At 36.0% G+C, this 16,462-nt stretch overlaps 1 protein-coding gene across 1 annotated transcript in view; it reads right to left on the minus strand.

Moving 5' to 3' along the window:
* The window catches only part of cacna1da (calcium channel, voltage-dependent, L type, alpha 1D subunit, a), a 173,469-nt gene extending 157,963 nt beyond the window's left edge, over positions 1-15,506 (minus strand). The window contains exons 1-2 of the mRNA XM_056468396.1: positions 15,142-15,506; positions 9,682-9,787 (exon numbers count right to left, since the gene is read on the minus strand). Of these exons, the coding sequence (XP_056324371.1) occupies positions 9,682-9,787; positions 15,142-15,374 (339 nt within the window). The 5' untranslated portion in view covers positions 15,375-15,506. The remainder of the gene's footprint in view (positions 1-9,681; positions 9,788-15,141) is intronic.
* Between the last annotated feature and the right edge of the window lie 956 nt (positions 15,507-16,462).

Below are 16,462 nucleotides of genomic sequence, written 5' to 3' on the forward strand. Positions count from 1 at the left end.
CAGAATTAACTTTCAGTACATTTTAAGTTGACTACGCATTTAAATTGATAAAGTTGACTGCTGGGTTTTACAGTGTAACGTCCAACAATTTCTTATTTTATGCTGATGTGTGTTTAATGTATAAAATCTTTAATGATCTTGCACCACAACCTCTCAAACAGTGTGATTGTCTGCAAGGTCATTGGTTAACGGTGATTGTTCAGTTAAACTCAAGAGAACCGTTTCTTGACAATTAGTTTTTTTTTTTTTCAGTCAGAGCAGCAAAAGGTTGGGATAAAATACCAGTGCATATTAGAGAGAGTACTACTTTTAATAATTTTAAAACTGTTTGGCTTAAAGAAAATCAAATATGTAATCGTTGATTTGGTTTCATTTTACTGATTATGGTGTATAAGGTGTATATTTTACTTTTATGTTTTTATTTTTTTAACTTGTTAAATTTGTTACAACTTCCTGCCCAGGGATCACAGATGTACCTGTATAAATTGTCCCTGTATATATAAATAAAACAAATGAAATAAATGAAAAATAAGAATTCATCTCCACTGAAGATGTTCTTTTTTGGTAAACTGACGCATGGTAACTAGCTGAAATCTTAAGAATAAGAATGGACAACAGAGTTGTAATAAGCAGCAAAGCAAACGAAGAGCAAAATGTGAACCTTCAGCTATTCAAATTACTTGCAATGCTGGGTTGCAACCATAAAAAATAGCCACTTTTAAAAATATGCACTACTTTATTTATATATTGTATTTTTACTAGTTACATATATTTTTAAATAACCAATGAAAAAAAAATTCAGTTCTTTAATTATATAAATTACAAAAAAAAATCTTTAAGTTCATTAAAAACAATGTTTTCACCCAATAAGCACCAATATTATAATTATGAACAATATTAACAAGCTGAGGCGGTTCATTCCACAGTGGCGACCCCTGATTAATAAAGAGACTAAGCCAAAAAGAAAATGAATGAATGAATCAACAAGCTGATATTTTTTTATAATAAACTTAATTAATAAAAGGCCTACTGTATATAAGAATTCATCTCAACTGAAGATGTTCCTTTTTTGACAAACTGACAATTTGAAGCACAAATCTAATGAATAAGAATAGTTGTAATAGTTGTAAGAACACAACGTTATAATACGTTAACGTTACAATTCATCGTTAAGTGAAGTGCAAAATGTGAATCATCAGGTTACATTACAAGACATTGCAAGCTGTAAGTCTCTTGAAGCATCTCTTGCTAAGCGATCAATAATAAAATGAAGTGCCTTAAAGAATGTCCCGGGATCAATACGTCAATATGTCAGACTAATCTTTCAGTTCATAAAAACAAGCATAAATTAAAAAATGAAATGATAATCTTTTTCAATTAATAACAAATGAGCATAAAATTATGTCAACAGTATAGAAGCTCAAATAAACTATATTTTATGAATGATCAGTAATAATTGGCATTAAAATGAAAATTTAACAAATAATTTTATAGTATAAACACCTACACTCCCCAGCCACTTTATTAGGTACACCCTTCTAGTACTGGGTTGGACCCAGGTTGCCTTCAGAACTGCCTTAACCCTTTGAGGCATAGATTCAACAACGTACTGGAAATATTCCTCAGAGATTTTGGTCCATATTGACATGATAGCATTACGCAGTTGCTGCAGATTTGTCAGCTGCACATCCATGATGCAAATCTCCCATTCCACCACATCCCAAAGGTGCTCTATTGAATTGAGTCTGGTGACTGTGGAGGCCAGTTGAGTACAATGAACTCATTGTCATCTTCAAGAAACCAGTCTTAGATGATTCGCACTTTATCACATGGTGCATTATCCTGCTGGAATTAGCCATCAGAAGATGGGTACACTGTGGTCATAAAGATATGGACATGGTCAGCAACAATACTCAAGTAGGCTGTCAAAACAATGCTCAATTGGTACTAATGGGCCCAAAGTGTGCCAAGAAAATATCCCCCACACCATTACACCACCACTAGCAGCCTGAACCATTGATACACTGCAAGATGGATCCATGCTTTCATGTTGTTGATGTCAAATTGTGACCTCACCACCCGAATGTTGCAGCAGAAATCAAGACTCATCAGATCAGGCAAAGTTTTTCCAATCTTCTATTGTCCAATTATGGTGAGTCTGTGCAAACCGTAGCCCCTGTTTCCTGTTGTTAGCTGAGGGGAGTGGCATCCAGTGTGGTCTTCTGCTGCTGTAGTGCATCCGCCTCAAGGTTCGACGTGTTGTGCATTCAGAAATGCTCTTCTGCATATCTTGGGTGTAACAAGTGGTCATTTGAGTAACTGGCTGATTAGAAATTTGCGTTAAGCAGTTGCACAAGTGGCCGGTGAGTGTATATTTAACAGTAACTAAAAAATTACTTTCATTTTATGACTAAAAATAACAATATTAAAATTCCACAGCACTTCATTTATATAAATGACAAAAATAACCTTTCAGTTCATTAAAAACAATGTTTAGCAAGTAAGCACTAATATTAAAATGATGGACAATACAAAGAATCCGATAATTTGTTTTAATTTGACCTATATAATAATTCTGCCTTATCCGTTATTTAAATTAATTTCATCACAGATCACAGATGCTGTTGTTGCTTGACTTGTTTTGTACCCGGAAACCTCCTTAGAGACTTTTCACTTTCTATACAACAATACTAAACCTTTTTCGCACAGAAGGGCCAAATGAAAGCTGAGACCTTTAGGTAATGGAGTCCCTTAGAAATAGGACACCTCATATGCAGGGAACTCATGCATACAATGAAGCATAGAAAAACCCTATAACACAGAACAGACATTATTGTTGTTTTGTGGTGGCCGAATGACATATGAAAGCTACATGGGTGCTGTAATATACACTGATACAGCATTTACATTATTCATAACTGTGTTGCGCTAAACAGGTGGTCAGCATTTAACCACAGGAGGTCTGACATTTGACAGGCAGTAGAGTAGTAAAGGGTGGAATATTGTGAAATACTATGCAATGCCAGTTTTTTATTTACATATATATTTTACTCAAAGATTTAGTGTTAAATGATAGCTGCAAAACAAACTGTACTCCTTAATATTTTGATTGAATTGATACATTTTCTTAAAGATACGTGTGAAATTTAATTATATTTGAAATCTAAATCATTGAAAATATTATATTAAGCAATTTTTATTAATTTAATGACCTGTACCGCCAACTATTCCAGCATATGTTTTACGTAGCAGATAGCGCAACCCACTTCTGGGAAACTCCCATACACTCTTGCATTCACACACACACTGATCCACAACGGCCAATTTTGCTTACCCAATTCACCTATAGCGCATGTCTTTGCACTGTGAGGGGAAACCGGAGCACCTGCAGTAAACCCATACGAACATGGGGAAAACATGCAAACTCCACACAGAAATGCCAACTGGCCCAGCCGGGACTCAAACCAGCAACCTTATTGCTGTGAGGCGACAGTGCTAACCACTGAGTCACTGTGCCTCCCCTAACATGCTTATATTAGCTCTCAAGACATGTTTTTGCTAGTTTTTTGTAAAGTGAGTGACAAACTGTAAGCTCATACATCGTTAAAACAGCAATTATGATATTATCATAGACGATAAACACTGCATCCCTAGTGAATGTGTGCACTCGGTGATAAAGTTTTGCTTTGAAAAATGCTTTAAACAATACTAAGAACTTAAACATGTTTGAAAATGGACCTCCTTATTGATCCTAACCAAGTCCCATAAGCTGCATCTAAAACCAAAATTAAAACGCTAAGCTGAGCAAACTTTATGAAGATTTACCAATCAACCAACTTTCTAAACAGTTACAATGCCTGATCTGTGCCATGGACACTATTTTTGAGTTCTCGTTGCTCTGAAAGCAGCTCATGTAGTCGTACAGAGTGTGAGGTATTCTCTGTTGTTCTAAAATCAGCGACAGACAATCTCTGTACTCATTTGCAAGGTATTATGAGACGGGAATGCACTACTAGGTTGTACCCATGTATTTCTATTGTTCACTTTCTATTATATCATCACAGCCTTAGCAATTTACAATTACAGAATAAAAGCAGTAAAACCAATCATACAATATAACCACAAGATTCCCCTTTAGACCAGGGGTTTTCAAACTTTTAGGACACACGCCCCCCCACAAGATTGTCCAATTTCACTGGCGCCCCCCCAGGCACCACTCCCTCGAGCCAAAATTATAATGCATGCGCAAACATCATTCACATATTACGCCCCATTCACACGGGGCTTCAGCGTCAACGCTTGACAGAGGGCGTGTCTGAAGTTGGGGCTGACGCGATCATCATAGCAACGTCAGCTAATGAAATTAGTCCGCAATAGGCTACTGCCTGAGCTGGTGTATTTGCATACAGCGATGATAAATGATAAATAAGAACATGCAAACTCCACACAGAAATGCCAACTGGCCCAGCCAGGACTCGAACCAATGACCTTTCTTTCTGTGAGAAGACAGTGCTAACCACTGAGCCACCGTGCCGCCATGGTATACATCATGTATAAAAAACATTTAAAAAATTACACGCAAAGTAATTACAATAGAGCAATGAAAAAGTCAACAATGTTTTTCCGAGAGTCAAACAGTATTCAGGTACAGAAATAGTATAGTCTTCATCGTATTGTACATTTTTGTGCCCAAATGCTTTAAACTCTCTTGAAATGCCTTTAAAACTCATGCAAATGACAGTGTTTCACTCTGTTATGGTTATACTTTGCAATGACTCCACAAATCTCATGTATTCCCAACTGTTGTCTGATCAGCTATAATCCCAACTTAACACTGCATAACCTGTGATGTGACTATTGCGGACACGCACATCGCAATATTAATGCTGAAACAAAATATTGTGCAGCCGTAATGTAAATATTACATACTATTCATCTGTATGTAATCTCAACATAAAAGCCAGTTTATAGTATGGGCTTCTGGCACATCTCGGACCCTGTAATGTACCTACAGGCTCCACAGCATGAACTCTGTTCACCCTTGCGAGACAACCAGGGATGTATGTTATCATACCTGCTGGGATTCTGATGAAATTTCACTCGACGATTACCTCATGCTGTTTAACACACAGGGGAACACAGAGGGATGAGATAACAGCGGACACGTGAAAAAAAAATCTAAAATATCAAGAGGAAAACAACCAATAAAGCATGTATTTTTGTCCTGTGTGAATGGAAAGGATGATTCCTTGTTTGTGAGATTGACAGTAATCTTAACATATGCTATAATGAAGCAGCTGGTTATGCTATAATGGTAACAGACTGTTATGATGCATTTAACCAACCCAGGCTCATTGCGGATATGTACCCAGATCTACATTTCTGGGGACAACAAAGTACGTGACCGGAGGTACATCTGATCACAGCCTAGATTTTTATTTCAAAATAATCTAGTGTAGTTCATTCATTCGTTCATTCGTTCATTCATTTATTCTCCTTTGGCTTAGTTTCTGTTTCAGAGGTCGCCACAACGGAATGAACCGCCAACTATTCCAACAAATGTTTAATGCAGCGGATGCCCTTCCAGCTGCAACCCAGTATTGGAAAAAAATACAGTTCAAATTACAGTTAAAGTTAAGTTAACAAAAATCATTTAAAATTTGCATAATCGCAGCACATGGACTTCATTGGCTACCTGTGAATAACGTCTACTTTTAATTCCATCAGGAAAAATTCACCAGCCCAGTTTGCACATTTCAAAAAAATCTACAGTAATTACTTACTGTATACTGTATTTACATTTACAGAACCATTTATCTTGCTCTATATGCATATACAGTATTTTTACGTATATATCTTTACTGTAAAATATACGGTCATTTTCATATTTTCATTTTATTTAATATAAAGGAACATACTGCATAACTGTCCTACAGTAAAATACAGTTCTTTCATTCATTCTCCTACGGCTTAGTCTCTGTTTCAGAGGTCGCCGAAACAGAATGAACTGCCAACATTGAAACATTGAATGAAATTGAATTAAATTCCAACAATGTTTTACACAGCGGATGCCCTTCCAGCTGCAACCCAGTATTGGGGAAAATACAGTTCATATTACAGTTAAATACTGTGCAGTTAACAAAAATCATTTAAAATTTGCATAATCGCACCACATGAAGTTCATTGGCTGCCTCTGGATAACATCTACTTTTAAATCCATCAGCCCAGTTTGCACATTTCAAAAAGACTTTTGACACAAACCCAACAAAACTCAGATATTTTTTGATCACTCTTTTCTCACTGGCTTCCTGTGAATAACATCTACTTTTAATTCCATCAGAAAAACTCACCGGCTCAGTTTGCACGTTTCAAAAAGACTTTTGACACAAACTCAACAAAATGTGAAACGCTCCTTTAAATGCAGCTCCAAAATGCTTGGGGGAAAGAAAAAAAACCCAGGATGCAAAATCTCCACATGCCATTTCTCTTTCCTGTCTGAGCTGCTAAAAATCACTAAATTAAACCGCGCCAGTAGCCATGAGAGCTATTCACAAATCATGAAGCCCTCATGCTGAGCCACAAGATCGAACAGCTGTCTTATCTCAACTCACAATCGTCTTCTCTGTCCAAAGCACGGAGAAGAACATCCACCCCCTCAGAACCCGCCAAATCTGCCATCCGAATGCTCTGCTTGTCTAAATATAAATCATTTATGCGAAAAGTTCAAAATCAGATCAATTGAACTGTACAAGCTAAGCGGTTTGTTGAAAGGAAGCGAGGCAAGTTTGAATAGAAAATGTCTAAGCTGAGCATGCATCTGTTCTCAGAAAAGATCATCGAGATTATGATGAGACAGATTTGTTTTTGTCCTTCCAGGAATGCACACGTATAAAATCACAAAGCTGTGGCTCGGAGAGGACAAAGACATTTACCTGTTCTCAAAGGACGAAATTAATCAATAACTCCTCAGAAATCTATAAAGTAAACTCTTTCCAGTTTGCTATTATTTTTAAAGACAACACATTTTAAACCACAACTTAGGGTGCTTTCACACCTAGACTTTTGTTTCGGAACCTCGCTTTTCACACTTAGCGCGATTCGTTTGACATATGTGAATCCAGCAATCGCGCTCGGATCCGTGCCAAAACAATCTGTCCGAGATCACCTGAATGAGATGGTCTCGGCTCGATTGAACTAAGTAAGGCTGAACTAAGTATTGCAGTCCAAAATCAAAAAACTTTTCACTCAGCCTCACCTCCGACAGTTTGCCAGATTGACGACACCAAGAGGAGCGAGCATGCCTGATTATCAAGCTAACACAATAACTACATGTAACAACACCCAACAAAAGTAAGTTAAAAGAAATTTTTGTAATATCCAACACCTTATATTTTTATTTTAGACATGTTTAAGGCATATTTCTCATGGCTGAACAACAGCATAAAACTACTATGACAATGATCCCCTCAGGTACTGATTATGTGCTTCATTCAGTGTTAACTGCTACAAATGTGACTTTAAATAACATTTTACATGACATGTACAGTATTGCCATAATGAAAGGAGCAGCAGATAAAGTATTTTACCTCAGACCTTGAAAAAAAATAAACATCTAACTTATTTGAAAATGTATGTTAGAACTGTGCCAACAAATATCACAATGATCGCTTGGCATGTACTTAATAATAATGTTATTATTTTATCATGTGGATTTTTTACATTTCTGAAACTCTATCACATTTCAGAGGCTGCTACGATCCCCCAGAGGTCACATTTCTATCCATTCATGCAGATTTATGCTTCAAGACTTAAAAAAAATACAGTGTGTTTTCCACCAAGGCATCCCAGGGTACTGAAATATAATTGGGTAAACTGGCAGTGGGCAGGTTATAGAGACCAAAACAAAGATAGACATTCCGGCACGGAACGCACATTTTCAAAGCAGACATTTAGCACTGAATTTTCAGATTTTAGCATGTTACTTAAATGTCTGCAAACATATTGTGCTGTTTTCTGCTTTAGAGGAGTCAAAAACTTACATATAGCACCTTTAAAGCTTATTTATTCTGATATTGTGGTCTATAACATCTGTCGAAACTCCTCACTGCCCTGTATCTTGCTCTCTGACAGGCTGTAGGTCATCACCGATGTGTTTTTCAGTCAGAACAGCAGGATTTTGAATAGCAGACAGGTCCAGATATTTAGTATGCAACATTATGTCTTTGAGAAGTGAAGTTTATTTATAAACTAATTTCGAGAGGATCACGTGCTTATGATTGCTTGCGGCTGGTCCCGCATTATCCAATTCATGATTCACCAATCAGATGATTCCTAAGCCACTATAAATACCCTAAGTTCCATATAACAGCCATCTTCGTTTTAAAGAATCCCCTTTCCCTACTCCTCCCCCTTTCCTAGATGGGTGGCACTGGTTCTAGTCCTTACCAAGTTGGCTGATGTTTCTGTGCGGAGTTTACACGTTCTCCCCATGCTCGCGTGGGTTTCTCCCGGGTTCCCCGGTTTCCTCCCACCGTCCAAAATCATGCAACTTAAGTTAATTGACTAATCCAAATAGGCACCATAGACATACTCCTAGTAAGTAGTTATCTCTTAAGAGCAATCACTATCTGTTCATTAGCTACTACGGGGGGGGGTTCTCGAGATTTACCTGAGCTCAAACTCCCCTCTCGCCTTGCAAACGGGAGTGAGCCCCAGGCTCGAGGATCTTATGAGCTCAGCGCTCTCTCTGATTCATTACATAATTTGCAGCATTTCATTGAGGTGGGTGGTGCTAAAGATGTATTTAGCTTTTTTCACACTGCAATTGATTGGTGATTGGTGGTGACAGCATGCCAAACAAGCTTTATAATCAATCATCATCTAAGTGTAAACTCTTGAATTCACACTGCAAGATTTTCACTTGATTTTGGCCATTTGTCTGCAGTTTTACAAAACCTACTGGTAAACAACAATCAGGGCTAAAATCATGCAATGTAAACTATGCAAAACTGATAAAATGTCAAAGACAGATCTGCTGTGACCTCCAATGTTGAATATGGAATGTATACTCTTTTGTCGAGGCCATTTGTTCGCATTCATTCAACATATTTTGAAGACAATTGCATTAATAGTCAAATTTGTGCAGAAAATTACATTAAATGTAAAGCTGCACAGAAAATTCCACCAATCACCAATCAATTGCAGTGTGAAAAAAGCTAAATACATCTTTAGCACCACCCACCTCAATGAAATGCTGCAAATTATGTAATGAATCAGTCTCTCCACACACTAAAATTATCATTTTTGATTTGACCTGACTGCATGATTCCAATGCATAATAATACATAGTTTTTTTTCTAAAATGTGTAATGTTGTCACCCATAACTGATTGGTTTGGTTCATGGCTTAAAACATTGCAAAAAACTAAATAGGACAATACTCCCAAGAACAAATGTCAAAAAATATAAGTAGGCAGGCACTAATGTACTCTATTAAAAAGTAAAAGGGCAGGGCTTATTCTTCATTAGAAGATGAGATATTATCTCTTAAGAGATGCTCTTTGACCTAAGACTCTCACTCTTCATATGAATACAGCAATTAATCAGAGTACAGGGTTTGGGGTCACAGCAGTGGTCAGGATGAATTGTGTAAAAGGTCAAAATGCTAAAATAATCTACTCACCAAGTCGTGGTTGGTTGAGTTGGAATCATCCTCGGGGAAAGGGACATATACAGCTAAGGCCATGCAGTTGGCGAAAATCGCTATCAATATAAAGATATCAAATGGCCTGGAATTCAAGTTAAGGAACAGTACAATGCACATTTGAAGCATTTGAAGATAGAGACAGTTCACATATTACATTTTTCAAAGTGACATTTAATTAGTAGAATTCAACAGAGCTAGCTAAATAATAATATTCAAAACAACTCAAACATGTTTAAAAGCAAGTGATAAAACAACATGTATCATGTACTACAATGTGTTCAGTCAACTGCTCTGAAATTTCTTTATTTTTTTTAGCCCATCTGAACCTCTTTTTGGTCAAAAAGTGTCAGAATACTTAGCAGTGAGCAGCTACTTGAACGCAGTTTAACAGTATGAAGTCCATCACAACAGATCTGACTCAGCCGCTCTGCTTTCCTGCTAGTGAGACAAATAAAATGTAAATAAAACCGGCGTGAGTCAGAGGAACTGAAAATGCTGCAGTACACATTAAACATTCATAGATGAACTTTTAAAGGCATAGTTTGCACGAATTAGAAAATTCAGCCATCGTTTAATGCTAGTATCATCTCATTTAAAACAACGTGACAAAAATGTTTAATGTCTAAATATGTATTATAAGGTAAACTATCCCTTTAAATTTATACTTAACAAAAATGGAGAATGTTTATGTGCATTATATAATATTTCTAGTATTTTATGCTAGATTCTGGGTTGAATCTCACACTGTAAAAAATGCTGGGTTCCAGTGGTGCTAAAAAAAGGTGGTGTACTATTACCCACCCAAACCAAATTTTAAATAAAAGTAGACAAAGAAACGACGAAAGTCAATGTTTCTTTGATTCATTAGCAATATATATACAGATATTATGGAAGTCAATGGTTACAGGTTTCCAGCATTCTTCAATATATTTTCTTTAGTGTTTAACAGAAGATCAAAAAGGGCAAAACGGTTTGGAACAAGTCCAGGTTGAGTAAATGATGACAACTTAAATTTTTTTGGGGGGGTGAACTATCCATCAAAAAAAAAAAAAGATGTAAACAAATTTGTTCATTTTAAAGTGAGATGCTACTCGTCACATAATGCTATGCAATTTAAAAGGGTAACTAGTATATAATAGCGACAGCAGAAGACATTGCAGAAGTGCCATTCCCTGTAGTGTGCAATGCAATGCTCAATGCAATGTTCTAATTTTCCGCTTCTAAATACTCTTTTTAGGCCATGAGCTAGGACACTAAAATGTTGGATTATGCGTCATTCAAAGGAAGTTCTCTCTGACTTTCCCATAATTCCCCTGAGAAAATGCAAAGCTGGTAGTGCTCGGCTAACATTAGCTTTTGTATGTCCATATGCAAATGCTCACTTCTGCAATGCTTGTTTCTTGTGTCACTGTATATTATGTTGTATGACAACAATATACAGCAATAGATCCACTCTCATAGAGATGAATCTGCAGCTTGAAAGCCATAGCACCTTTATCTTCCCCATGGGGCTGGGAACAGATGTTCTTTTCAAAGCTCAGCTATACACGCTGACTTGCGCTTGAGATTAAGGTGTTCCTCGCTGCAGGGGACACAGCTTCTCTCTAATAAAGACCACCAGACAAGCTTCTACCGGAGAACACGAGCTGGGGCGTCAGCTCCAGAAGCAAAGGTGAATGATTTTCATTTGTTTACTCGTTCTCTTGATAATTCGTTCAATTACTCCATCCTGCCTTCACCTATTTCCAGAACAGGCTACAAGCAAATTACACCATATGCTAGTTTTACACAGAATAAAATGCCAGAGGAACCTCCAAAGACTATTTACAAACAACAACCTCTGACCTAAAGAGCAATTTTCCCACATTTGAATACAAATGTGAAAATACAAAAAAAACTAAAAGTGTAGACTCGATGCCACGATATGGGTTAAAAAAGCAGTACAAAACTGAATTGCAATTGAAAAGCAACAAATCAGTATTATCTGATTTCATTTTGATTGTATACAAAACAATTATGAGTGTCCACCATCTTGAATTAGTTTGAAAATCTGTTGTTTTGAACTCTTCATAGATCGTTGGCTCAATTTCCACCAAATTTGGCTCAGACCATGCTGCCAAAAAGTTATAGAATTTTCCAGTTGCTCTGTAGCTTGTTTATGATGTGGCCGCTGGGCTGCTTGGCCCTCATAATTGCTGCTTGCAGCTATATTTTTGATTGTTTTTTTGAATCCTTAATTTATTTTTTTAATGGATTTTTTTTTAATTCTACAATTAATTGAAAAGTGTATTAAACACTTTCACAGCAACAGTTCACTAATAAGTGATCATTATGTCACTGCAAAACTGGGCGCTGTTATATGCAAACAGAGCATGGGGTATTTTTGCATGCCAAACCCAGAAATTAGTTTGCATTTTAGCACTTCCAGTTTCATTATTCAAGAATCAATATACATTAAATGGCTTTCAGTTAAATGTCTAAATTAAGGCCTGTAGTTGACAATACCGCATGAAGATTTTTTAACTTATATTTTTACATAAGTAATAGCCCTATGTCTTGAAAAGGTGGTTAATAACAAGTGACTAAATGAGACTAGATTATTGAAAACATTAAATGTCATCACGCTGAGCAGGAAAACTCATCTTCTCACTAGATTTACTGTGTTTACAGATGCAGTCTCTCAAACTATTTCTGAGAAAATTTGTTAAATATGTGATGTGGAGTAGTTCATTTACAGCCAATTTTTTTGTTTTTACTTCTGGCTATTGCATCCTGGTTTCCAAATTCCTTTAAAAATTGTGTCAATGTGTGAAGGCTTATTTAAAAAATCTAAGATTCATTAACCGTTTTATCACAGAGCTTATTAGGGTCTGAGCAATGATTGTGAGAGGACCTCATTGAAATTGCTTTGTTTATTGCTTTTTATGTCTATATTGACCAACAAAAATTCATAACCACTACAGCACTCTATATATTCAAATACTACAATCATCATCCCTTGGTCAAACAGAGATCATCTTTGATGAACAGTTAATTTATGCTATAGGTTTAACAGTTAAAGTCAGAATTATTAGCTCGCCTTTGAATTTTTTTTCTTTTTTAAGTATTTCCCAAATGATGTTTAACAGAGCAAGGAAATTTTCACAGTATGCCTAATAATATTCTTTCTTCTGGAGAAAGTCTTATTTGTTTTTTTTTCAGCAAGAATAAAAGCAGTTTTAAATTTTTAAAAAACGTTGTAAGGCTAATATCATTAGCCCCTTTAAGCTATATTTTTTTCGATAGTCTACAGAACAAACCATCGTTATACAATAACTTGCCTAATTACCCTAACCTGCCTTGTTAACCTAATTAACCTAGTTAAGCCTTAAAATGTCACTTTAAGCTGTATAGAAGTGTCTTGAAAAATTTCTAGTCAAATATTATTTACTGTCATCATGGCAAAAATGAAACTAATCAGTTATTAGAAATGAGTTATTAAAACTATTATGATTAGAAATATGTTGAAAAAATCTTCTCTCCGTTAAACAGAAATTGGGGAAAAAAAATTAACGGGGGCTAATAATTCTGACTTCAACTGTATAATCAACAATCATTTGTCTGTGACACACCAAAGCCAGTTTCATACTATTTAGTCTAGTGAACTTTATTTGTCATTTCATAGATCGACAATGCTAATGCAAATCTTTCAATAACATTTCATGAAAACTTTTTGAATACTTTGAAGTCTTAAAGTGATAGTTCACCCATATTTTAAAATCACTATCGACTCACCCTCGAGTTTCCAAATGTTTATGAGTTTCTTTATTCTTTTAAACACAAAAGAAGATATTTTGAAGAAAGCTGAAAATCTGTAACCACTGACTTTCATAGTAGGAAAACCAAATGCTATGGAAATCAATGGTTTAACATTTTTCAAAATATTTTCAATTGTGTTAAACAGAATAGAAAAACTCGTATAGATTTGAAACTAATAAAGATAAAGAGTAATAAAGAGTAAATGATGACAAAAAGTGATAAGCTATACACTATGCACTATGTATTTATGTACGTACACACTCAACAGTATATTATATGGTGTCATCTCAAATGGAACACTAATGTTTTTTTTAACCAAGCGGAAATTCAAACCGTTTCCCTGATGATGTTTGACAGTAGCCAAATTAGTGAAATAAAATGACCAAACTACCAAATAATACCTGCCACGAGTATTGCTGCATTCATCATCAGGAGGCGCTATAACTCTCGTAGGAGAATTTTGCTTTCACAATCCAAAACAAATAAAGTAATCCAACATGTGCACCCGATTGCTTCGCCCCTTCCGCCACATGAGCAAAGCTGCGGTCATTGAGTGCGTAAAGTGTCCAACAGTCCACACTTCATTTTACCGGTTGAATAAGTGCATCATCCAGGTAATTAAAGTGAGTTTTCAGTGTCTATTTATACTACAAAATGGCGTAGAATAGTGCTTAAGTATGCGATTTAGGATGCACCTATCATTCGCCCATAAATTAAAATTTAATCTGCCTCAAGTGGTATGTCTGATAATAAGACCTTAATAATGACAAAAACTTTTCACACAAACCTGTATTTTGGGGTAATTTACAGACTAAATAGTATGAAACTGGCTTTATGGTGTGCAGCTGACAAATGATTGTTGAGTATACAGTTGAAGTCAGAATTATTAGCCCTCCAGTTTATTTTTTTTCTGTTTAACAGAGAAGATTTTATCAACACATTTCTAAACATAATAGTTTTAATAATTCATTTCTAATAACTGATTTATTTTACCTTTGCCATGATGACAGTAAATAATATTTGACTAGATATTTTTAAGACTCTTCTATACAGCTTAAAGTGACATTTAAAGGCTTAACTAGGTTAATTAGGTTAACTAGGCAGGTTAGGGTAATTAGGCAAGTTATTGTATAACAATGGTTTGTTCTGTAGACTATCGATAAAATATAGCTTAAAGGGGCTAGTAATTTTAACCTTAAAATGTTTATTTTAAACTAAAAACTGCATTTATTCTAGCCTAAATAAAACAAATAAGACTTTCTCAAGAAGAAAAAATATTATCAGACATACTGTGAAAATTTCCTTGCTCTGTCAAACATTATTTGGGAAATACTTAAAAAACAAATAGAAAAAAAAGAAAAAACCTTTATGAGTTTCCTTCTTCTGTTGAACATAAAAGATATTTTGAGGAAAGCTGAAAATATGTAACCACTGACTTTTATAGTAGGAAAAAACAAATACTATGAAACTCAATGGTTACAGGTTTCCAACATTTCTCATACCTTTTTTGTGTGCAACCACAGAAAGAAACTCCTATAGATTTGAAACAAGTATAAGGTGAGTAAATAATGCCAGAAAAATCACTATTACTTTAATATTATAGCTGATCTTGACAGTTTTACAAACAGTAAAGGATACTTCCATTCCACAAGGCTGATACAGGCCCGGCGGATGGGGTTGTTGAGGTTGAGGCAGAAGAGAGCTCTCTGTGGCCGCGTATTGGCCGAACTGCCCTGTTTTTTGCTCTTGGCATACTGCGCCCGCTTCTTCTGGGCCAGCGATCCGACCGGTACCACCGAAGGTACAGGCACGGCAGCTGCTGGGGGCGCGGCAGGAGTCGCAGCAGGCGGAGCAGGGCCGTTGGCGCTCATGGTGCGGGCGTGGGCCTGAGCGGGGCGTCCACCAGCATGGGCCTGCCAGGGGAGAGGGCACAGGGGTGGGCGCTGGAGCGGAGGATCTCACCAACAGGCTGGCACGTCACCAGAGACAGGGACTCTGGTACTGCTGGCATAATTTGCCTCTGTGAAAAGACAGAGAGGAGAGTTAAACCATGCATGTGGTCTGAAAGAGGAAAAAAGCGAGAAAGCGCAGAGAATATGGTGGGAGGCTGTGCAGTGACTTCCTTCAGCGCTACATTATATTATGCAACAATGTGGGTGTAAGACTAAAAGATGCATACTGTATGTCTTTGGGTCCAAAGGCCAGTGTCTCAAACAAGGTTCAGGAGCAGTATATCATGTAAAAGATGTGGGCACCAAAAACACCCGAAGGGAATACTTCATCTAAATCAGGGTCAATATCATTTATCATTAACTAAAATTTTGGCCTATTCTATTTCAGCTAGGAAATACGTCTCATTTTCATGTAGTTTAACTTAAATAACTAAAATTAAATGAATTAAACGATAACGATATACATTTTAATATAAGTTGTTAATGCTTCCAGATTTAAAAGAGTCTCCCAACAATGACTCAAGCCACAAAAATTAGTGGGTCTATTAAGTGGCATAACATATTATTTGGCCAATAAATTTTCAATGGCCGAAAATTTGGTACATCTCAAATATCAGCACACTTCTAGATTCCCATTGTTGCACATTTCTGCTGTGTAATCGGCTCTTACAGTAGATCAATATAGAGTAAAAATAGTCCAGAGCTTATCATTGTTACTGATATAAATGTTATCACGATTCGATATAAATATTGTTTATCGGCCCAGCACTAAAATTAATTACTTCAAAATTTATTAATATGTTTGAACTATACAATTACTAAAAATTAACAGAATTAAACCATAAAAAAACTATTTCATAAAACTATGATAGTTACTTAATAATACTAATATAAGTCCCTTTCATGTCAAAAACAGTTTAAATGTGGCACATATAATTTACATGCCATATTAATATTTTATGAAGGAGCATTAGATCTAGTTAAATTCATTATTAATTTAAAAGCAC

Source organism: Danio aesculapii, chromosome 11, assembly GCF_903798145.1.
Source record: "Danio aesculapii chromosome 11, fDanAes4.1, whole genome shotgun sequence".
Taxonomy (NCBI): Eukaryota; Metazoa; Chordata; class Actinopteri; order Cypriniformes; family Danionidae; genus Danio; species Danio aesculapii.